We start from the raw sequence: 25,236 nt of genomic DNA, 5'->3' as shown, positions 1-25,236 counted from the left end.
GGGCTTGGTCACAGTCTCCTGCCACCATCCTATTATCTTTTAGGGAAGTAGTTGCAATCATTTGACTTATTTGACTTATATACCGCTTCATAGGGCTTTCAGCCCTCTCTAAGAGATTTACAGAGTTAGCATATCGCCTCCACAGTCCGGGTCCTCATTTCACCCACCTCGGAAGGATGGAAGGCTGAGTCAACCTTGAGCCGGTGAGATTTGAACCGCTGAACTGCAGATCAGTCAGCTAAAGTGGCCTGCAGTACTGCACCCTAACCACTGTGCCACCTTTTCACGCCTTTTCACAGAGCTTTCGAAGAAGAAAGCACTACAGGAGCTTATCAGTATTTTAATAGGGAGCTTGGCCATATAAACTATTATGTTTTTTAATTGCAACCCCTTTTATTGCAATTTTTATTGTTTTAGAGTTGTAAACCACTTGGGTAAGCAGTATAAAAAACAATTGTATATAAACAAACAACTTTATGGTAGAAATTTTTACGATTCTGGTATAAGAGATAGAAATCAAAGCTTGGACAAACCTATGAAGAATGTTCATAATTTTCCAGTCAATATCGACCCCATTTTTTGTCCTAATATTCTGTGCAATATTCGAAATGGCTGAAAGAATGGCGGCTCCATCATCACGCTGCAGTGCTGCGCTGCCCACCACAACTATTGGCTTTTTTGCCTGGTTCAGGACCTTTTAGAAATAACGAGACACCAGTGGAAAAAATCACTCCACGGTTAAGAAAATGTAACACTCTAATTTTGTAAGAAACGTTCGAGAGAAACCCAGAGTTTAATATTTAAATTACCTTGCTGAAGGGATGCTTCTCGGAAGCAATGTCTAATAGTATCTGTGGGGAATCTCCCAGATGCTCATAAGTGTAGGTCAAATCAACCGGGCTGCCCACAAGAGCCACTTTTAGCTCATTATGTAGCCAGCTGAAAGAGGAGTAAGCACAAAAATTTGTAAGGTCTTCCAATATATAGGCTAACTGTATGGCAGTGGTTCCCAAACTTGGCAACTTTAAGACTTGTGGACTTCAACTCCCAGAATTCTCCAGCCAGCTCTGCTGGCTGGAGAATTCTGGGAGTTGAAGTCCACAAGTCTTAAAGTTGCCAAGTTCGGGAACCACTGCTGTATGGGATGAGTTTATTTTTGTACTTTTCTGCCTGATCTACAGAAGTTTCTGAATTCCTTCTAAGCAGCAGAGAGTCTAGGAACTCAGGGAGCACATTTCATAGTTTAGCATTATTCCTCTCCCAAAAGAAAAACTAAGTACAATGCACAGGCAGAAACAAGTGAACCTTCAGACAGGGGTCCATTCCTTTCGCAACAGGTGATTCTTATACCTGTAACAGCGTTTTATCTTTAAAATGTGCCTATTTGCATCATCCTGAATTTAAAAAAATAAGCCCCCTTAGTATTACAAGCTTAAGAGAAAGTTTGTCAGCCCAGCTGCGTCCAATGTAGCCACCTTCCAGATGTATCTTAGAAGGCAGCTAGTTTGGGAAAACTATTGAAGAATATAAAAGAATCTTACAATCCCCATCATATGTGAAAATCTTATGTCAGCCACTGACATACTGGCAAGCAAAATTACCTTCCATGCTAGATGCTCTAGTGGAGCTTGAATTGGCTTAAGCAGGAGGTTTGACTAGAAACTTATAGAATTATTTTCAGCTCTGATTCTATTATCATATTTATGTTCAAAATAATAATGATAAAAAGAACGTCTGTCCTCTTACAATCTACCCCTTAATCCATGAAAAGCAATTTCACTACAAGTTAACAAACCTTTTTCTAATTCTTGCATTGAATAGTGGTGCTTCAAAGCGTGGATTGGTGCCAACCAGAAGTAGGAAATCTGCCTCTTCTATTCCTGCGATCTTGGTATTAAGTAAGTAATTAGATCGCAGGTCTGTTCTATAATAGAATGCACAAACAATCATAATAAATATAATTGTGATATAGCGCTCCAGTAGGAATAGCAATAGCAATAAGACTTCTACCCTCCATAGTGTTTTACAAATGTTTACAAATATCAGCATATTGCCCCCTACAATGTGGGTCCTCATTTTAGCACAGAAGGATGGAAGGCTGAGTCAACCTTGAGCCCCCTCAGGATCAAACACCAGGCTGAGGGCAGAATTAGCCTGCAATACTTCATTCTAACCACTGTGCCACCAGGACTTATATAGCTTTGACACTTAAAAGTAACACTTATGAACTATTATATCTGCACAGTACAAATCTCAATTTTTATTTTATCAGCTAGTAAACAACCAGAAGCATGTTTACCTTTTTCTAGAAAAAACGTTTTATAATATGCTTCCAATTATGAACTATGGATGTAATGCTTGATGTAGACTGTTTAGAAGCCTTTAAGTGGAGGAACCTACATGAATTTCATTTACTGTCCAAATTTCTAATCTTGCCAAATTCTCTCAACATATTCCATTACTATTTCTTTTACTGGGATCACTCTAGTTACAATCTCTTACCCAGCTCCCGCAGTAGGGAAAACCTCTTCAGTACACATATTATCAGAGTTAATTCTATTCAGCAAGTCTTTGAGTGATACCAGGGCTTCTGCATCCACTAATCCTCCTGCAATTGCAGCTACTTCATTACCTTGACTCCCCTGAAGCTGCAGCAGGAAACAAAATACCATAAAACAATCGTTAGATCACCACTGTTTTTTTTTTTAAAGAACAATCTTTTTTAAAGGTTATTTTTTCCTAAGATAACTCCGGGAAACAAAATAATTTTCATAAAACAGAGATATCATACAGGTGCAAAGCAACACCTGTGCAGTGATAAATATAAATTGGTTCTGTTGTGGCCCAGCAGGAGCCGTTGGAGCTGCCACCAGACTCCGACAGCGAGGGGCCCTATGAGTCGGCTCTGGAGGATGTGGAGGACCCTGGACAGGGTTCGGACTCCGAGCAGGGCGCAGAGAGGCTGGTTGGCCACCAGGAGGCGCATGAGCCTTGGACCAGTGGGGAGGAGACAGGGGAGTTGTTCCTGGATGCCCGGCAACGCCAGGCAGATCGACGTAGAGAGCAGCTAAGCAGTTACCAAAGATAATTGGACCCAGGTGATTGTAATTAGGCTCCTCTCAAGATAGTATTTAAAGAGAGATTGGGAGGAGCCTGGTTTTGCAGGATTCAACATCATTCCTAACGCTGGAGAAGCTGTTATCTGTCGAAGTCTGAGTTGCTGCCAAGGTTCTTATCTGTTTGTTATGCTTGGCTTTCAGCCACCGAGGTTTTGGTTTCTTGCTAATAAAGTGCTGCGACATTCCAGTTAAGCTTGTCTCGGGCATTCGTTACTGGACGGAGGAGGGTGTCAGAACAGGTTCTGAGATCTGAGACAAAAGGGCTTTTTAAATCTATGATACACAAATACTTTTATATTACCCTTTTAACCACAAGACATAATACAAAACGGCTTTTAAAGCCCTACAGGGCATCGGGCTAAGAGACTGCCTCTCCTCAATTTCATCTATGAGTCCCATTAGTTTCAGCAGAAGGAGCCTGTTGCTGGTCCCATTGGCCCAGGAGCTTCCCTTGATGGGATCAAGAGAAAGAGCCTTTTCTCTGCCACGGCACCTACCTTCTGGAACATCAGTTCACCACCACCACACACACACACACACACACACACACACACACACACACACACACACACACACACACATTGGGGTCTTTTGGAAGGACATGCCATTGGACTTGGGGATCCCAAGGAAGTGTGGAGCCTATTAAATAGTTTCACTGTATGTAACCATTGTTTTAATTGTTTTTAATTTATTTTAAAGCTTTTAATTGTTATGAATGGTAGAAGACTATGATTGTTACTTGTGTTTTAAAACTGCATATCCCACTTAAAACATGCAGATAGTCATACAAATTAAGTAAACGAGCTCCTTGATTTGAAGTGTGGAAAGTAGCATTCCTCAAAGTATAAGAATTCATAAGTAAATGTGTATCAAATTTAGAAGTAGTATTAAATAGTCTGTCAGTCCATATGCCTACCGCAGTTGCTACACAGCTCAAGGCTTCTTCCCAAGATACGTAAGTGAACAGTCCTTCTTTATTTTTTATCATTGGCTCAATAAGTCGCTGACGTTTCAGGCCATCATAAGCAAATCTGAAAAGCAAAGATAAAACTGAAGATAGAAGCAACTGAAGCTGAAATACATACCTACCAATGCAATACCACTGCTAACTTTGTAAACTTTTTCAGCACAAAGTTTACTTCTCCGTAATATCAATAAATGACCAGTTGGTCATGATGAGGGAGGGGGGAATACTAGACCTACTCTTAAGTAGTGCTCAGAAACAAATGAGAGAAATATATGTACTCTAACTGAGAATGCAATAAATAAACAAACAAACAAATAAATAAAGTAATAAAATTCAAAGAGCCAATATTATCAAGTTCTTCAAAAAGAGGAATTAAAAGATAGAGTCAACTTTTCTCTTCCAAATATCACACAGAGCAAGCTGTGTGACAGGGTGAGCAGAATGGATTAAATCCCTGAATAGCAGAGTGTCAATATGGGAAGGAGTTGGCTCAGCTAATCAGCTCCATAGATACTTATGATACAGGGGGCACAAACGAGGATATAAACTTAAAAGAACAGATAAGATGAAGCTCGATAAAAGTACGGAACTCTATTAAAAAAATAACCAGCAAATCAATTTCAACCCTACAGCAATAACTGCTGGAAATACCATGATACATGGTGAATGTATAAGTATTGGAAAGATACTTCAAAATGAGGTCACATTTTTAATTTTTTATTAGGTACAATGCCAAGAACACATTAAAAATACCATAATTTATTAAGGTACATCTCTACAGCTGCAAGAATATTGTTCGCCTAACTCTGGAAAAAAGACATATCAGAATTTCAGCGATATTTGAGTACTTAAACTTGGAGAATACATAGCAATGGAGAAACTGATACTATAGACATAATAGAAGTTTAAGTTTAAACAGAGATGGCTTCCATATGCAACAAAGTATAAAGAAACTTTTAAAATATGATTTTTATACTTTATGCCAAAAAGTACTGCATATTTGTTGGAGCACAAAGGAGGAAATCAGAAATTAAGTATTAGTCTATATTTTGGGAAGGGTCTCTTTTTAAAAAATATTTATAATAAAAATAGTAGTGATAATTTTAAAATTATACTTGTTATATAATATCAAAACAATTTAATATATAATACCTTTTATGTCAAGTAATAAGGATTTAATAGCTGCCAGCTGATGTAAGGTTGTAAGCTGTAAACGGGAAGGTGATGCAATGGGGATGATTCAGCAATATTGGTATAATCCATTTAAGACTCTGATGGGGTCCACACAAGTCATTTACCCTTTTAAGAGGTGTCTATATATAGGTGGCCATTGGAGGGTGTTTCTGTCTCTCATTGTGTATCTCATTTCTCTCCTTGTGTCCATAGCTGACTGGCAAGAGATTTATCTATTGTGTGTATATCTGCATATATGTATATATAAACTACTGTTAATTTTCTAAAGGCTCTGTGTGCTGTGTGCTATGTTTTGCTCCTGGGTTTATCTCATAGTACTAGTCATGCTGCCAAAACTCTGACATTGTATCAATAGTAATAAGTATAGTAATAAATGAATAACTTTAGTAATTACTTGTTCATCCATAGGTAATATCTGGTTTTAAATACAGATTTTGTTATCTTCACTAACAGTTTTTATTAATCCATAGTCAAAATGCCAGTATAAGTGATAAAGCACCGCAAAAAGATAATCTTACAATTTTTCCAACTTAAAAATTGTTTTAAACATTTTACAAGCTACCCTGTTGATCACAGCCAACTTCAAACAATTACAATGGAACAGCAATGCATTATCTTTGATGAATAATACATTTATGATCAGGATTGTAGAAACAGATTTTTATACTATCTCCATGCACCCGAAAAAGGAAATAGTTCTAAACCCCATTCAAATGTCCAGCACATACTATAAATAACTAACTAAATAAATAAATTTTATGTATTTATTTAATAAATAAATACATAGACATTTTTATGATAATGAATTATAAAACCTACCTTGTTTTGTCAGAGATCCATTCCTCATTGATATCTTCATGTAATCTTGGCAAAATTCTCATCACTTCTCCAGTTCGGGTGCTTACCACAATATTACTTCCTACTGCATCAAGAACATCAATAGATTCTGTCTTCCTAAAAGAAAGCACACAAACTAGTTGAGTAATTATCAATTTTTAATAATAGATCTTAAATCATATGCTACTATGTCTGCAACAACCGTGGTCACGAATCAGCAATATTGCCCATGCCTGCCCTTGTTTTTCCCTAGAAACTAACAGCCAGAAATGGGAACCGTTCAAGACATAGCACAAGGCACAAGGCTGCCCTTTCTTTCATTACTGCCTCAGTTCCCCTTTCTTTCTTCTCCCTCTTTCGTCTGGGCTGTATCCTAAGGAAATGGATACATCCTAAGGAAATAGTAAGTGTTGAGTGTTTTGCTTCCAAGAGGGATCATGTAATATAACAGTAACATTATTGGTTCACCCACAAAACCGCGCTCAACTAAACCACGTCGCTGACGCCATCAACATGGCGACAACAGCGCGGAGACAGAAGCACGCTGTAAACCCTAAACCTAAAATTAACCCCTAAACCTAAACCTAACCCCCCTAAACCTAACCCTTAACCTAATCCTAACCCTAAACCTAACCCTAAACCTAACCCTTAACCTAACCCTAAACCTAATCCTAACCCTTAACCTAACCCTAAACCTAACCCTAAACCTAATCCTAACCCTTAACCTAACCCTAAACCTAACCCTAAACCTAACCCTTACCTTAAGTTGAATCGGCTTGCTTTCAAAGCGTTATTTAAAGCGCCCTTCTTTCTCCGCGCTCGCTGTTGTCGCCCTGTTGATGATGTCAGCGACGCGGTTTAATCGGGTGCGGTTTAGTCGAGCACGGTTTTGATGGGTCACAAATATTAATGCCATCACATAGCATTAAGCATTTATTGTTCTCAAAGAACTAATTTTGTACAAATTCTTCCAATTTAACCGCTTTTCTCAGTTTTTTTTAAAAAGAAACTCCCTATATAATCCCTACTCCATAAGAAATTGTTCTGTGTTGGCTCATTTTTACTGGGATTTTTGCAATATTCAAAGAGGCTACAAGGATCAAAGATTAACCACCTTATCTGGAATTTAATAAAAGACAGATGCTATAAAATGTAATAGAATCTTTCAAATATCAGCAAAGATACATGCCTTGTTTCCCAGGGTCGAGCAGTAAAAGCATAAGGCTTGGAGGTAAGGGCGCCCACTGGACAAATATCAATGACGTTGCCTGATAATTCGGACATAAACATTTTTTCAATATAAGTGCCAACTTGCATCTCGTTTCCTCTTCCTGTGGTTCCTAAATCATCAACTCCCGCAATTTCACTTGCAAATCTGGTAAAAAGACAAGCATAAACATATAAGGCCCAGGAGGTTACCACAGATGGTATCAGCTGATTCAACAGAAAAAGTTCACACTTCTACAGTCATTCATACTCTACTTACATCCAATCAAAGCCACTATAACGCGCTCTTTGTGATGCTTTTAAAAAAAATATTCAGAAGCTTCAACTGGTATGAAACTTATGAATTTAACTGCTTTCCAAAAATTAAGCAATCAACATAAAATCATTTCTATACTAGCTGTGTTGATAACGCTGGGTGCCTAGACCTAGTTCAGAGTGATATTTGTGCATAGGCTGAAGTAGCCAATCCACACAAGTAGGAACTCTCCAGATTTCATAGCAAGTCCACTATGCAGAAGCAGATTATCAATCAGGCTCCTCCTATGCAAATGAAGAACAAAGCTTAAGAGGAAAATGAAGGAAAACTTGAATAATTGGGTTTCTTCCTCTTCTGTCAAATTTTCTGCACACTATTTCAACATGAATATATTCTTGGGATCTGAAATGTAAAATAGAAAACGGACTTTTTTGTACCATGAAACAATCTTCCCATTGTTTTCTATGGCTACAGCATTTGAAGTTCTTCACATTTCATTCCGACAAACACGTAGCACTTCAATTATTTAAGTGTTGTTTTGTCAAAATGGAGCTTATTTGAAATATAGATGGGAAGTTCCAGATGAGAATTGGGTTTCAACACTGCATTTTACTATGAAGGTCGTAAGTGTGAGGACTGGCCACAAAGTTACTTTTTCATCACTCTGGTAACTGCGAACCATCACCAATCTAAGCAGTTGCTAAATGAGGACTTAAATGATGATCATCACGTAAGATATTTTTAGCTGAGGAACCCACTAATTTTTGAGTAGCATGCTAGGAGACAAGCTACAAAATGTGCACGTATATAAAAACTTAAAAGTATATTCACCCAATACCTTTAATATAATTAACACTTTATCAATTTAATCATTTCTCTTGTGCCATAGTAAAAATTACTGCGTTGGTAGCAACCTCTGCAGACACTCCAAAACTGCTTGCAAAGCCTTTGGCCGTAGTAGCAGTTTGCAAACCCGTTCTCAGCATTCCATTCACAGCTACTAGTACTAGAGCCTTCCCTGGAAATGAGCAGAGCTAAACTTTTTTTTAAAATGTTATTTTGCATTTTGGCATGTTTTAAAAATACAATGTGTATTTTAAGCCTAGTATCCCTTTAACATCCTGAATTTCCCTAAACATGGAAGCATTTTTTTTCTTATTTGGGGAGGAATTAAGAGTTAGAAAGGATATTTAAACTCACACATTAAAAAAAATCCCTTGACTTTCAGAGCTGCTCTTAGCCCTATATACAACTTTATATACAACTATATATACAACTCTATATACAACTCCTTCTTTCTTCTGTACAAGTGGCCTTTGATTAATAGCTACCCAATCAATAGTCCCAAGTAACAGTGCAAATGATGTTATAAGGATACATGAGTTAATAAACTTTGCAAGTGCTACTTGCACTTAATGTTATATCATTGTTGGCCAATGGTTGAGCCGAGGTGGCGCAGTGGTTAGGGTGCAGTACTGCAGGCCACTTCAGCTGACTGCTATCTGCAGTTCGGCTGTTCAAATCTCACCAGGCTCAAGGTTGACTCAGCCTTCCATCCTTCCGAGGTGGGTGAAATGAGGACCCAGACTGTGGGGGGCGATATGCGGACTCTGTAAACCGCTTAGAGAGGGCTGAAAGCCCTATGAAGCGGTATATAAGTCTAACTGCTATTGCTGTTGCTATTGCTTCTAGTAAGAATCATAACTGAATATAAAAAAGGATCACTATTCATCTGAACAAATGATGAATATTGTCTTCTTAATCTGATCCAACTTTCCTGCAAACAAGTCTACTTATGCTGTGCCTGATAAAGCCCGTTTATAATGTTATTACATACTGATATATGGGTTTCCCCTAATCACAAAGCATATTATAGTCTTGGTGTGCCCAGCAGTTACCTGATGCAGCGAGTACATTGTATGCACCGGGTCATGATGGTTTTTACAAGGGGACCAATATTCTTGTCTTCAACTGCACGCTTGCTCTCCAGAAATCTGCTCCTATCGCTGCCAAACATCATTGACTGATCCTAAAGGTAATTAACAAAAGCAAAAACCAGCTCATGTGGCTGAGAAACAGATTTCTTCAAATAGGATTTAAAATACATATCTTCGGGAATCAGTACCTGAAGGTCGCATTCCCCTCCTTGATCACAAATCGGACAGTCCAATGGATGGTTAGCCAACAAGAACTCCATGACGCCTTCTCTGTTGTGGATCCATGTTTAAAAAACAAAAATGATTTCAATGTGATAGTTAATACTAAAACACTATTCATCTGAACAAATGATGAATATTGTCTTCTTAATCTGATCCAACTTTCCTGCAAACAAGTCTACTTATGCTGTGCCTGGTAAAACATGTTATACGAAACACAAATAAATGTATTTACTATTGCTAACAACAGTATATCCTCTTCCTCTTAAAAACTGAATTTTCCTTTTTTTAAAGGAGAATGAAAAAGGAGAAATCCAACTCTCTGAAATTATTCTCTAATACATTAAGAGTATACAAGGACAGCCCTTTCATGTAAGCAAGCAGACAACAACTGCTTGCAGTCAGAGGTAGCTTACCTTGCTTTCCTGGACTTCTCAGAATTTGTCAGGATGTTCCAACCCTTCATGACTGGCATGGCACAAGCAGCAACCGGCTACAACCATTACAAGGATATTTCACTAATGAATCTGTGAACATACTGTATATGCTTACACAATGTCAGTGTTATAACATACTGGTGCTTTATGGCCAATATTCTGTATAACTCCACCGTGCTATCAGATTTGAATATTTAGCAATAGCAATAGCAGTTAGACTTATATACCGCTTCATAGGGCTTTCAGCCCTCTCTAAGCGGTTCACAGAGTCAGCATATCGCCCCCAACAACAATCCGGGTCCTCATTTTACCCACCTCGGAAGGATGGAAGGCTGAGTCAACCCTGAGCCGGTGAGATTTGAACAGCCGAACTGAAGAACTGCAGTCAGCTGAAGTAGCCTGCAGTGCTGCATTTAACCACTACGCCACCTCGGCTCTCTTGTTGAACATTCTGGTCACCCGCTCTTCAAAGAAACTTAAATTCTCAAGAGCTTTAAAAATTAGTAACCAAAATATTGAAGGAATCTGGTATGTTTCCTTTCTGACCAAATTTTTTTTTAAAAAAATGCAGCACAAAAACATTTTTAGTCGAACTAAGAATACTACAATAAAATAGAAAGAACTATTATAAAGAAACTGCGTAGGATTTCTTCATTCCCATAACATTAAAACTGAAGATTGCTGGTGTAACGGATAGCTATAAATACAAAATAAAACGCACAATTTAACAAACGAAAAAGGCTTTACAATCCGATATTAAAGTCAAATATATATGAGAGCAGGTCTATCAGTGGTTATACAATGACTAACCAAAACTGTCACATCAAAAGGGAAAATGTAGAAAAAGCAGGAACAACAAAAGCAGTGATAGCAATGGCTTTTTTACTTTGTTTATGGCCTTTCTAAAATCATCTGATTTTGGTGAGTAAGAAGCAATGCCAGGGGAAACTACAATACCCTAATATTTGCAAGTAAGGAAGGAGGGTATTTGGACCTTTGCTACTGGCTGTTAATTCTAATCACTACATGAAATATTTTTGTATTCTGCACATCTCATAATCCTCTTGAGAATCTTTCTTTACATGGGAACTGGGTTTTTCTCAATCATAACAATAAATTAAAAGCCCATTACACCTTTTGAAGTAATTTAAGCAAACATGTATGGTTTTAATTTTTTTGAATACATTCCAGAAAAACTCCAACATTTAATATATCAGAAAGCAACTGCTAATGACAGATGTATCAAAAATTCTATACCTCAAACTTTTTGAACACACCAATTTCAAGAAAATACGTTTATATAAATACCTTGGGGGCTTTCTCTATCTCCACAAGACACATCCTGCAATTTCCAGCCACAGACAATCTGTCATGATAGCAAAAGCGAGGAATTTGCATTCCAACCTTTTCACAGGCCTAGAGATGAAACAAAATGAGAGAATATTAAGGTGTAAGTTTTATTTGTATGCTTTTCTACAAAAAAACAACATTCCTAAATGTAGTTTTATTTGCTTTCATTTTTTGCAGTTGGCTTGCAGTAATAAATTCAATCTTCTATCAAAAACACAACCACAATAGAAAAAGTTTCAGCAGACACTCTAAACTTTAGAATGTACTAGAGTAGGCTTTTATACTGCTGTCCTCACTTTAGATATTAATATCAAATAATTGTCAAATGATTCAAAGTGCAGATTGTACACAAAGACAGAATAAATAGTACACTATATACTTAGCTTGTGCAAGATCGCAAACTGATTACTAACAATAACATAGCACAGTTGCCAAATGAGTCACTGGAACATCTGTCAAAATTGTCATCTGCCAGTAACGAAAAACTGAATTGAAAAAGTAGTTGAAAATGAGCAAGTTAAAATACTCTGTGACTTCTGAATATAAACTAATATCCCACCAGGTTTAACTGTGGTTGAAAAGAAGAAAGTGTGGATAATTCATGTAGCAATACTAGGAGATAGTAGAATAGAATCAAACAATTGGAGAAGATCACAAAGTACCAAGATTGGAAAACTTGTTGAAATATTACAGCAAAACTGACAATGATGGTCCCAATGGTTATCTATACACTGGGTAGCATACCAAAAAATCTTGGACAGCACTTTAAAAATCTGCACTTTAACAAAATTTCCATTGCCTTTTGTCAACTGCACATATACTACACTGACACATTATGAAATCCTAGGTTCTTGAGAACAATCAATGCATATAAAGGCCAATAACATCTAAAGAATTGGCTAATGTGATCTCTCTCTCTCTCTCTCTCTCTCTCTCTCTCACACACACACACAGACACACACAGATGCACACACACAGACACACAGAGTCAGGGAAGCTATTAGAATTTCCTTGATTGTCTTTTCCGTACTTCGTTTTTTTCAGTACTAAGAGTTCTGTACAATACAGAGGAAAAAAAATCTGTTGCTTAAGACGATAGCATTGCATGAACACCTAAGTTCATTCAAAATGTCAGACTATAGAATTAAATGCTCAATCTGGATTTATATAAAATCTGCAGAGTGTGTGTGTGTGTAAAGAAATTTACTGCGTGACATTATTGCCAAGAAAACTACATGACGGTATAGGTGAATCACCAGATTGCTTGGCCTGACTCAAAGGAGAGTTTATTTTTTGTTGCTCTCTTTACTCAATTCTCACCTAGGTTCAGAGAAGAGATGCAACTGTGGATGGGACTGCATAATATTCCCCTCCTGCAGATCAGCCATGGAAGAAGCTGCTTTATCTCTTTTGCTGTATTAAAGCAATTGTGCTTTCTCCTTATTTGTAGAAGTGACAAAACAAAAATAAAAACTAAAGATAAAGAACAATTGAAAATAAAATTTGCAAGAAGTTTAGAGAAAGAATATGGGACAAAGAAAAAGAGAAACTAGGAAAAATAAAATAAAAACTCATGAATGTTGCTGAATGTTTAAATGCAACATCAAAAACTCCTCAAAATATGCAGAAGAGAGTCTTTACTACTTCCCTTCATAGACATATACATGAAAAATGTTGAAGTCAAAGTTGATTTACAAACATGTTTACTTCTAATAATTCTCTATATCGAGAAATACATTTTTTGCATAATATGCCTATCCATTTAAAAATTACAAAACATTTTTTTCACTATAAAACTAATTTTATTCTCTCATACAAATTACAGTTTAAAATGATGTGAAAATTCACATGCACATTAAATCATAAATCATAATTTATTATCGCCCAACAAAGTAAAACAGAACAAGAATTCACTTATGCTAGCACAATGTGTAAATCCAGCAACATCAAACCATTGTTTGAATCACAAGGACCAAGTTTTAAAGCAATAGATATTCTTTCCTATGTGCCTTCCAATAATTATACCATATATTATGTTTCATTAATATTAAAGCTACACAGTGGTTTGGAATAATCAAATGGCATAAATAAAACCTGTTTGAAATATGCTTGGAGAGTATTGGCTGATGATCTAAAGGTATAAACAAGCATATTTACTTTGTACTAAATTATCTATCTAATTAACATAAGTTTATTGAAAGACTAGAGGGTAGCAGTATCAAGTAATTTTTCCCAGCAGATTAATACAGATTAATCACTTATGCAGAGATATTCCTAAATGATGCTATGAGGAAATAAGTAAATAAGAACTACCAATTCCAGATTTATAGTACTATCTGTTAAGATGTTAGGAGCCTCATACCTTTCTTTAAAAAGCCTATAATTTTTCAAGGTAATTATAGTAAAATAACACAACATTTGCTTCCTTTACAATAAAAATGAAGGGTAAGAGTCACAGTTACCTAGGCATAGTTATTTCCTGAAAATGGAACAATTTAGAGCAAGAGAAAAAAGTATTCCTTGATATCATTTGCTTACTCTTTTCATTTAAGAATAATTTTAGTGTTGTCTTAGTAAGAAACTTTAGATGTGAAAGGTGAAGAATACAACCTTATATAAAACCTTTTTAAGTTATGGAATATTTGAAAGACAGATTACTTAAGAACAAAAGGCAAGAACTGTCAATGTTGTAAGTTAAGCCGGGGCATTACCAACCAGATGGGGACTACAGAAAATATTTCATTGGAAAGTTGGGAAATATCCCAAAAAAGGCAATTCTTCCGTACTGTTGGCAAAATACCATTTCCATACTGTGCTATTAACAACAAAAGAATGAAATAAATGGAGATGCCCATGACATCAAGAACCAAGCTCAGCTTGAAGTTTTAACTTTAACCTACTTTAATAAAATGGACCACTATAAAATAACATTAATTTTAACTAAATCAGTAACTTTCATCCTACACTAACTTGAAACAATAGCAATAGCAGTTAGACTTATCTACCGCTTCCTAGGGCTTTCAGCCCACTCTAAGCGGTTTACAGAGTCAGCATATTGCCCCCAACAACAATCCGGGTCCTCATTTTACCCACCTCGGAAGGATGGAAGGCTGAGTCAACCCTGAGCCGGTGAGATTTGAACAGCCGAACTGCAGAACTAGCAGTCAGCTGAAGTAGCCTGCAGTACTGCACCCTAACCACCGCGCCACCTCGGATAATGCAAAATAACTTTCTAATGGCTACATAAGCACTACTTGTACTTGAAACAAACTGATTGTTACAAGTAATTTTGCCATATAGGCTAATCCCATGATGCCAAACCTGTGGCTGTGACTTTGGACTGATCAGCCTCTTTCAGTCCAATTCATCTCAGGAAGCGTTTATGGGGAAAAGAGGAAGAGAGTGGAATATTGGTATGTTTGCCATCCAAACATATAATCGTGGGATAGTATTTCTTCGATTGTTAGCCGGCTGATGCAAAGCTAGTTTGCACACTGTGGTGTACCATGGATAATGCACATGCATGAGCAAAATGAACTAACAATCTGAGGCTGCCAGAACTATTCCGAGGTAAAAAAAAAAAAAAAACATTGTAGACTTCCCTGGCTATGTACATCAAACATTTTTTTAAAAAAAGAATAACAATTATTTAGTTCATCAATCTGGAGAGGTGAACTGTAATAAACCAAAGCTTGGTGTCACAAATCTTGGTAAGGGTTGTATGTGTGTGCAAATGTAAAAGAATGGAAAATAAAACAACACAAATATTTACACGGGGTTATTGCAGAGCATAAAATCATTCTACCTGAAGTACTGTGGTTCCCGGAGGCACCAAAACAGAATGGCCATCAACAAAAACTTCTATCAGGTTGCCAGCTGCTGTAGTAGTAGTGCGTGCTTGAATAAAACAGAATTAGATAATTATTTAATGCAATAATTAATTATTAATTTCATCTTTTAAGTATGTATTATTATGTCTCATTTATTTTATTTCAATACATTTATATGGCCATCCATTTGAAAAGCAGCAACTCTAAGCGACTAATCTTTTTTTTAAAGTCACAATAAAAACCATTACCATAGCAGCCATCTAATTGTCACCCATCACAACCTCCTGAGTTTCATATCTGAGACAACAGCCATGTTTTTAAGGCTTTAAAACTCTGAAATACTAGCAGAGTTAATGCCAGCTAGACAGTGGTGGGTTCCGGCCAGGGGTGGGTTTCAACCGGTTCGCGGCGGTCCCTGCGAACCGGTTGGTCCGCGAACCCGGAAGTAAGTAACTTCCGGGAACGGCGAAGGGCCCGCCCGCCCGTGCTCCTTACCCGGTTTTGACGAGTTCTGCGCTTCCACGCATGCGCAGGACGCATACAGCACCTGCGTGATCCTCCAGGAGCAGCTGGAGCATCGCACAGACGCTAGTACGCATGTGTGCACTGCGCGCGTGCACGAGGACGCCGCCGGCCCCGTTCCAACCGAACCGGTTTGAACGGGGCGAGAAACCCACCCCTGGTTCCGGCCCAGCGTTCCCCACAGGAATGTGTGCTGTGTGTGCAGAGAGAGAGAGAGACTGCAGAGGGTGTCCTCGAGTCTAAGGCAGCGAGTCATTCGATGGGAAAGTTGCCTCTTGGAAGGAATGACCCGGCTTGGCTCCCGCTTTCGATCTGCAGCCCAACGACCGAACGGAGATGCGAAGAGCCAGGAGAGACGAGGCAGGAGACGAAGCGGCAACCAAGCCGGGACATTCCTTCCAAGAGGCAACTTTCCCATCGAATGACTCGCTGCCCTAGACTCGAGGAGACCCTCTGCACCCCCTCTCATCTGGCCGGGATGCCAGTGAGAGTGTTGGGCTGAAGAAAGGAGGGATTCTCTCTCTGTCTCTCTCTGTCTCTCTCTCTCTCGAGAGAGAGAGAGAGAGAGAGAGAGAGAGAGAGAGAGAGAAGGGGGGGAGAGGGAGAGAAGGGGGGAGAGAGGGGGAGAGAGAGTTAGTTGGTGGACAGTCTTAGCACTTTGTTAAGTTTGTTTCTCTGTGTATTGTGTATACATGTCTCCATGGGTGCAATTGTGCAAGCATTTTTTTTTCCTCTTTAAAAGAATTTTTGGATTTCTCCTCACCAAACCTTTAAGACTAAGTTAGAGTTGAAATATAAAGACATTGTCAATCGCCATACTGTTAGATTGATAGGCAATTATGGACTATCTTGATTATATCCTCCTTAGAAAGAATATGCTACTGTTTGGTTGAGAAAAAGATCAAACTTCATTCCATGGAAACCCAACAAAGTTCATAGGGAGGGTTTCTTTCTACGATGGCTTCTTGGGTCAACAGTGAATATCAGTTGTCAAAAATGTAGGTAGAAAATTAAGCAGGCAATAGGCAATTACGAAAAGGGAAGCCAACTTTCTGAATTCTGTTTCTTTGCACTTAGTGACTTATAAATAGACTAATGTTCTGAAAACCTGACCTAAATTACTATATATTTTAAATAGCTGTAAAGCTATGCTGAAAAAGTTGTTCTCACGGTATTGTGATAAATTCAATAAAAAGAAGGGAATTCTTGAGGAACTTAAGGAGAAATGAGAGTATTGGATAGTAAATGGACAAATAAAATTACCAATCAAAGAGAATATTTGTACCTCAGGGTTGAAATGAGATGTTCTCTCTTACTCTTTCCTCTTCCTCTCTTCTCTCTCTGTCTCTCTCATCCTCTTTCTCTTTGTCTCTCTTCTCTTTCTCCTTCTTTTCCATTCTTCCTTCACTTTCTCTCTCCTCCCTTCTCTCTCCTCTTTGTTTCTTTCTGTCTCTCTCATCCTTCTTCTCTTTCTCTCTCCTTCTTTTCCATTCTTCTGTCACTTTCTCTCTCCTCCCTTCTCTCTCCTCTGTCTCTTTCTGTCTCTCTCACCCTCTTTCTTTGTCTCTCTTTCTCTCTCCCACTCTCCTCTGTCTCTTTCTGTCTCTCTTCCCTCTTTTTTCTTCCTCTTCCTCTCTCCCACTCTTTTATCACTCTCTCTCTACTGCCCAACCTGTCCCCATAGTTACCTTCGACTGATCATGTTTGCAATAATTTACCTTCTTTTTTAAATAGGCGCAGTTCCCTTACCGGATCCCTCGCTCACTCAAACATACTCAAACACACACACACATCACACACAAAACCATTTTTCTCCATTCCAAATCGGATCCTATAAATCAATTGCTCTGTGAAACATCTGTGAAAAAAATTCAGGTGCTCAGGCATGAAAATGTGCCGCTCAAACACTATACTTTTCTGCACACACTGAAAAGAAAATTAGAGGGAACATTGGCGACACCTCTGCAAGCCTCTGCGATGCTCCAGCTGCTCTGCTCTGCGGTGCGTCGCGCAGGCGCTGTATGTGCCATGCGTGTGCGCAGAAGCGCCAAAGGCTTTAAAGATAGGTAAGGAGCGCGACTGAGTGAGTAGGCCCTCTCGAGCACCGTACCGGAATGGAGAGACACCTAATTCACCGGATTGTAAGAAAGGAGAGGAGGTACAGCACAGATAGATTTGCAAGATTCCGTCAATCTTAATAAAAATAGTTTTAATCTTCTTATGGAAATGATTTCTGTGTCTAACATTAACAAAGTATCCTGGACAACCATAGCTATTCCATCACCTGCCCACCTGCCCTGGGGTCTTGGCTGATGCTGCACTCAAAATCCAGATATGCATGTTTCCAAGAGACTCCTCCCTCTGCACCGCCAAGCTCTCAGTAATACATGCCAAGTCAGACCTCTCATCAACCTATCATACAAAAGTTATACAAAATGAAAGAGGTAAATCACTACTCTTCATTATGATAAATAGTAGCTTGGAAACCATTGCAACAATTTCAGCTCTCTGAAACTGGTTTCAATATTTTTAATGTTTCAAAAATAGCTATAAGTCCAATTTTTCACGTGACAAAGGACTGGATTTAACATCTTGAACGAATAAATAAGCACAAGTTTCCCAACCAAGAATGAATCAAGTAGTATATCCAAATTGAGAAAATGAATGTATGACTACAAACTAGTGTACACTAGTTTGGCTTTTGAGAATGCACAACATTTTGTAACTGAATCCTAACACTAGAGAGGTGCTAAGGTGAGCTGAGTGTTGACAAATCCAAGAAAAGAAGCAACAATTACTTTTTTGAATCAGTGATTCTATCAACAATAGAACCCATGAAAAAATATGACATTAGCAATCTCAACAATGAAAATGAACATGGAGAATCATCCTATAGACTGGATCGGAATAGAAAGCCAACTTACCGCATCCTGTAGTCGTCCGGGTAACACCAACAAGAGTCTTGTGGATAGCAGGGAGTCGCAGCATAGTGCTGAAAATAAATTTGAGGAAGTTCAAGCAATAGCTTTGTAATTTAAAATTGTGAGAACCTAAGATTTAATTCAGATTTATAATGACAATATGAATACCATGGAACAGGTTAATATAATATAATATAATTAATATAATATAATTAATATAATATAATATAATATAATATAATATAATATAATATAATATAATATAATATAATATAATTAATATAATATAATATAATATAATATAATATAATATAATATAATATAATATAATATAATATAATATAATATAATATAATATAATATAATATAATATAATATAATATAGCAATAGCAATAGCAGTTAGACTTATATACCGCTTCATAGGGCTTTCAGCCCTCTCTAAGCGGTTTACAGAATCAGCATATCGCCCCCACAGTCTGGGTCCTCATTTCACCCACCTCGGAAGGATGGAAGGCTGAGTCAACCTTGAGCCGGTGAGATTAGAACCGCCGAACTGCAGATAGCAGTCAGCTGAAGTGGCCTGCAGTACTGCACCCTAACCACTGCGCCACCTCGGCTCTAATATAATATAATATAATATAATATAATATAATATAATATAATATAATATAATATAATATAATATAATATAATATAATATAATATAATATAATAATAAATATAATATAATAACATAATATAATATAATAACATAATATAATATAATAAATATAATACAATAAATATAATATAATAATATATGTAGTCCTCAGTTTACAAATTTTCTTGGCACACTTGTTAAATAAATCACTGCAGCTAATAAGTTAGTAACACACTTGTTAAGTGAATCTGGCTTCCCCATTTACTTTGCTTGTCGCCCAGAGTCCCTAGGGAGTGGGCGGCATACAAATCTTATTAAAGTTGCAAAGTTGCAGAAGGTCGAAAAAGGTGATCACATGATCCTGGGACACTGCAACCATCATAAATATCAGTCAGCTGCCAAGTGTCTGATGCCACAACAGTCATAAGTGTGAAAAACAGTCATCTGGAGTTCATAGGACATGGCGTGTCATTTCTGACACTTGCCACAGGTTTATACATCGGTCTTCTCTCTGAATCCCATGGGGACTCTCACCAAGACAATCCAACAATGTACAGAAAGACCATACCATGATTTGTTGTCATAGCTCTCACAACCCAGAAACTCCTTGGTCTATTACCTATAAGCAAATCATTCAACGGAGAGAATCTGGTGCAACGTCAGAGTAATATCTGAAGCAAATCATTAAAGGGAGGAATAAAGAAGACTGTCTTTACCACTGCTTATTCTGTTTACTCTAAAGAAGAATAAAATGCAAAGTTCTCAAAAGCATGCAGGGTGAGAAACAAAGGTTTCTTAACCTGCTTTAATGAGGAAAGTACACTGCAATTTTTGAGCCAACAAATAACGTAATAGTTCATAACAGAACTGAGTACAGGCCCCCGTTCTTAAATCAGTAGAAAAAAGATTGGTCTGTTATGAAAACATGAGAAAATAGAAACTGTCTCTTACCCAAAAATTCCTTCAAGCCTTATGTAGAGGGTGGGGGAGGGGTGCACAAATCTGACCTTTGATTTCACTGTAAATAAGGCATTTATGTATGTGTGTATGTATGTCGGAAGAGAGAAGAGAGAGGGAGGGAGGGAGGAAGAGAGAAAGGAAAGGGAGACAGAAAGAAAGAAAGAAAGAAAGAAAGAAAGAAAGAAAGAAAGAAAGAAAGAAAGAAAGAAAGAAAGAAAGAAAGAAAGAAAGAATAAACATCACAGGAAGCCTTTCATAGTGACTTCACTAATCAATAAATCTACTTATTAGCCTGTATTAGCCTATATAGCTTGGGATGTTCGCTTATTCATTTCCAATCCAGCTTACAGATAAAAATCTAATAATAAATGAAAGCTTTTCAGCAACCTGATAGTCACCTAATGAACTAAGCTATAAGCATCATCTATTCTTCAATTTTGCCAGTCATTATATATACAGTGAAAATTGTTATAAAGATAGATGACAGATTTTTTTTAAAAAAAAATGACCATGAAAATCTGAAACTATTCTCCCAGGTCATATTTAAATTAACTCTGATATTTTTGCATTTTTTCCACTTCACACTATGTATTGTCTCTGACCTAAAATGAAATTTGAGGTCTTCAATTATATCACTATAAAGAATAAAAAATGGTTAAACAGAATGTAAAAGAGAAAGAATGCAAAAAACCCTAAATATAAATGTAAATCAAATCAATTTAAATATAAGCATCACTAGCTAGGAAAGTTCAATTATTTAAATCACAATGTACTCACTTATCAAGAATTCTATAATCACTGTTTTAGTTATTTGATACAATTCGAATTTTATTTAGAATGAAGAAATAAAATAAGAAAATAGTGTAGATTTCATTTTTACAACATAAAGTCTTAAGAATATCCCTGCTACTTCAAGCTGAGGCCAATCTTAGTCCAGGAGTTTATTTTTCACAATGGCCAATTTCAATTGGCTATACTGCTCTTCTTGCAATTTATATATGACTAAACCACTTCTGTAACATTGTCAATAAAACTGCCCATATCCTATTTCATAGCCTGTCTTGTGTTATACATATAACAGAATATATATATATATATATATATATATATATGTGTGTGTGTGTGTGTGTGTGTGTGTGTGTGTGTGTGTGTTTTTTTATTTGTGCTGATAAATAAATAAAGGGAGACTAGTATAGATCTATTTCAAGCTATTTAGCTCTCATCAGCTAGCCATACCCTTACTGGGATTTGAACCTGGGCTATATGGCATACTAGGCACACTAGGCAGAGATCTTAGCCATTAGGCCACAGGCTCTTATCCTGTTATCAGCGAAGCCAGGGTGGAAGGTATCTATTAGAGTTTTACAACCCCTGGTAAGCCCCAATTATGGGAGGAAGCTAACTGCTTCCATCATCTGTCAATCGGCTCGTCACAAGAGTCCATCACGACAGAAACCCAATATTTTTACCTTCCACCCTGGCTTCACTGATAACAGGATAAGAGCCTGTGGCCTAATGGCTAAGATCTCTGCCTAGTGTGCCTAGTATGCCATATAGCCCAGGTTCAAATCCCAGTAAGGGTATGGCTAGCTGATGAGAGCTAAATAGCTTGAAATAGATCTATACTAGTCTCCCTTTATTTATTTATCAGCACAAATAAAAAAACACAAATATAACAAAGGCAGCAGTAAAAATATTGGGTTTCTGTCGTGATGGACTCTTGTGACGAGCCGATTGACAGATGATGGAAGCAGTTAGCTTCCTCCCATAATTGGGGCTTACCAGGGGTTGTAAAACTCTAATATATATATATATATATATATATATATATATATATATATATGTATGTATGTATGTATGTATGTATGTATGTATGTATGTATGTATATGTATATGTATATGTATATGTATATGTATATGTATATGTATATGTATATGTATATGTATATGTATATGTATATGTATTTAGTGTCACAACCCCTGGTATGCCCAAATATGGGAGGAAGCCTACTGTTTCCTTTCTCTGTCTATCGGCTCGTCACAAGAGACCATCCAGACAGAAACCCAATATTTTTACTGTTGCCTTTGTTACATTTGTTTTGTATTTGTGCTGATAAATAAATAAAGGGAGACTAGTATAGATCTATTTCAAGCTATTTAGCTCTCATCAGCTAGCCATACCCTTACTGGGATTCGAACCTGTGCTGTATTGCATCTTAGGCAGATGTGTTAACCACTAAGCGACAGGTCCTCCTCCTATATCAGCTGAGCCATATATATATATTTCATATCTCACTCTTTGAGAATCTTTTCAATATCTTCCAACAGAAGTTTCTGTGTTTCCCGGAAGGTCAACAATCTAAAGGTTCCTGCAAGTTTCTTAACATTTTTTGGAACTGGTTTGTTATTGCCTGCTAACACAGAGAAAAAGTCTCAGGCTCAAAAACACCCATCTAGCTTTGTGTCTGAAGTAGGAGTTGAATTCCCAGTCTCCTGGTTCTTAACATAGTGCCTTAACCAGTACTCAACTGGTTCTCCATATGTACATGTGTATACAAACACATACAAACTTAGGAATCCTGAGGATTCCTACATAAACTTCATAATTGGTGGGACATGGGCAACAGTACATTGGCTTGCAAAATATTCTTTAGAATAGACACCCTAGCTTGCATATTACAATGTAAGCATGTTGGGATAAAACTGAATTTTGGTTGTTTTTATGGCAAATAGGCCAAAACGTATCCAAAATTAATGGTAAGGACACAACACCAATGCTAATGGCATTGTGTTCTTACCCTTAACAAAGAATGTTGTATGAGGTATGGCTAGAGGTAAGGATACAAAATATGACGACTCCTAGACATAAGATCATTCATTCAGTGTTTGAAGTTACAACAAGCACTTAATGGAGATTATGACCAATCCTCAGAATTCCAGACACCCTAGTCCCCCGATGCCCACATGATTGCAAGCTGGGTTCTTGGTGATGGTTCACACGATCAGTTACCAAGTGCCACACAATCACCGTTTGCAAATGTCCATGCTGGCTTCCCCAGAAAGTGAAATAGTCACTGAAGTAAGTCCCACACGCACATCCTCCTCCAGCCCCTCTATGCTCACGCCATACATGCTGCACCTCCTAACCTGTATGGTGCTTCACACGTAACACCTCACAACCTCCCTGACCCGTCCAGTCACCTCTTGCACATCCTTCCCAATCAATTCCCTCTTGTGCGCACACTCTCACTTCCTCTCCAACTTGTATGGCACTTCTCATGCCCCCCCCCTGACCTACATGGTGCATCTTATGTGTCCCTGTACACCCTCCAACACACACTACATCTTTAAGATTAAGAGCATTTCACAGCAAATTTTATATCTGATTTTACATTCTTGCCTATCTTAAATGATATCAGAACATACACTACAAAACCAGAAGCATATTATTCAATCTCCTAAAGACATACTTTAATAATCTCTATTCATCTCCCTCATCCTTTGCACAGGTTCCTTCTCCTCCTTCAGATGTATCACAGAATTGATATTTTACTGGCATCTGCACTTTTAGAGAAAGCAATTGTCAAATTTCTTTTTCAGTTCCATATTAATAAGCAGATAATAATGAAAACCTCCCAAGTCAGACTGAACTCCTGATGCACATATCTGTGTTGCTTTCTTGGCAGTGGTTGCTGCTGCTTTAATGCCTGTTCCCTACTATGATATTATGCCATTATATGTATCTGCCATTATAGAACTTAAGACGCTGGCGCTGGCTAGGCCATACATTGAGAATGCCAGATAATCGAATCCCAAAAATTTCCCTGCTTGCAGAGCCTGGTCCGACCTGGAAACGGCCAAAAGGAGGTGTTCGTCTAACCACTCTGCGTCACTTCAAACGGAAAGCCGAAGATATAGTCATGCGCCCATTCAATCTTAGCCGAAAATCATATAATAGCGACTGGCTGCACCACCTGACAACCCTAGCCCAGGACCGAAAACAGTGGCGTCAAATTTCCATGGAAGTCGCCTATACCCACGATGGGTGAAGAGGCGTCAAGTACAAGTACTATGATATTCAAAAGCAAAGTTATTTCTTTGATAAAACATATTTTAAAGTAAAACATCCCTTTCCAAGATGTCAAGAAATCAGGATGAATACAACAGTCCAGGATGAGAGAATACAGTATGCAAATAATGTTGAATAGTTAGCTGTAATCTTTTTAATACAGCTTATAGCATCCACTTCTGGCAAGGCTGCATCTCACAAAGACTGGGAAGAATGTTTTATGAGGGCTTTAAATTACAATTGAAGTGTGTGTGAGGAGGTGACCAATCTTTAGAATTTCCAGGACCTAATTCCAAGCAAAAACTCCTAGAAAGCAAGTCAAATAATGAAGTAAGGAGGGGTGGGAAGGAAGACAAACTCAAACATCAAATAGGAGACATAAGAAGCAGACCCAGAGTCAGACATAAAGATCCCAAGTGCCTGTATACAAACACACAAAGTCTGGGAAACAAGCAGGGTGAACTTGAGCTATTAATACATGAAGGTTGGAATAACAGAAACTTGGCCGGATGAAACCCATGACTGGAACATGCTGATAGAAAGATACAAACTGTTCAAAACAAAAAAAACCAGACCTCATGAAAGAGGAGGTGGAGTTGCAGTGTGTGTAAAGGACCACTATATTGCTACAGAAATGCATGAAACCAAAGTTGAACACCTCATGGAGTGCATATGGGTCAATATAAAGGAAAAAAGAAGACTGACATGGCCATAGGTGTATATTATAGACCACCCAATCAAGCAGAAAAA

At 37.7% G+C, this 25,236-nt stretch overlaps 2 protein-coding genes across 2 annotated transcripts in view; one reads left to right on the top strand and one right to left on the bottom strand.

Moving 5' to 3' along the window:
• ZDBF2 (zinc finger DBF-type containing 2) overlaps positions 1-25,236 on the top strand; it is a 338,913-nt gene that overhangs the window by 232,928 nt on the left and 80,749 nt on the right. The gene's annotated exons all lie outside the window — the stretch shown is intronic.
• Positions 1-25,236, bottom strand: part of NDUFS1 (NADH:ubiquinone oxidoreductase core subunit S1) — a 39,657-nt gene that overhangs the window by 7,692 nt on the left and 6,729 nt on the right. Inside the window, exons 2-14 of the mRNA XM_087706822.1 lie at positions 18,820-18,887; positions 15,349-15,440; positions 11,502-11,609; positions 10,173-10,249; positions 9,726-9,807; positions 9,499-9,629; positions 7,303-7,492; positions 6,100-6,230; positions 4,036-4,150; positions 2,503-2,648; positions 1,796-1,924; positions 810-939; positions 534-694 (exon numbers count right to left, since the gene is read on the bottom strand). Of these exons, the coding sequence (XP_087562948.1) occupies positions 534-694; positions 810-939; positions 1,796-1,924; positions 2,503-2,648; positions 4,036-4,150; positions 6,100-6,230; positions 7,303-7,492; positions 9,499-9,629; positions 9,726-9,807; positions 10,173-10,249; positions 11,502-11,609; positions 15,349-15,440; positions 18,820-18,883 (1,556 nt within the window). The 5' untranslated portion in view covers positions 18,884-18,887. The remainder of the gene's footprint in view (positions 1-533; positions 695-809; positions 940-1,795; positions 1,925-2,502; positions 2,649-4,035; positions 4,151-6,099; positions 6,231-7,302; positions 7,493-9,498; positions 9,630-9,725; positions 9,808-10,172; positions 10,250-11,501; positions 11,610-15,348; positions 15,441-18,819; positions 18,888-25,236) is intronic.

This window comes from Thamnophis sirtalis, unplaced genomic scaffold (assembly GCF_051295495.1).
Source record: "Thamnophis sirtalis isolate CommonGarterSnake01/CBP01778 unplaced genomic scaffold, rThaSir2_p1.2 scaffold_1, whole genome shotgun sequence".
Taxonomy (NCBI): Eukaryota; Metazoa; Chordata; class Lepidosauria; order Squamata; family Natricidae; genus Thamnophis; species Thamnophis sirtalis.
This window is presented reverse-complemented; position numbering and strand designations above follow the sequence as displayed.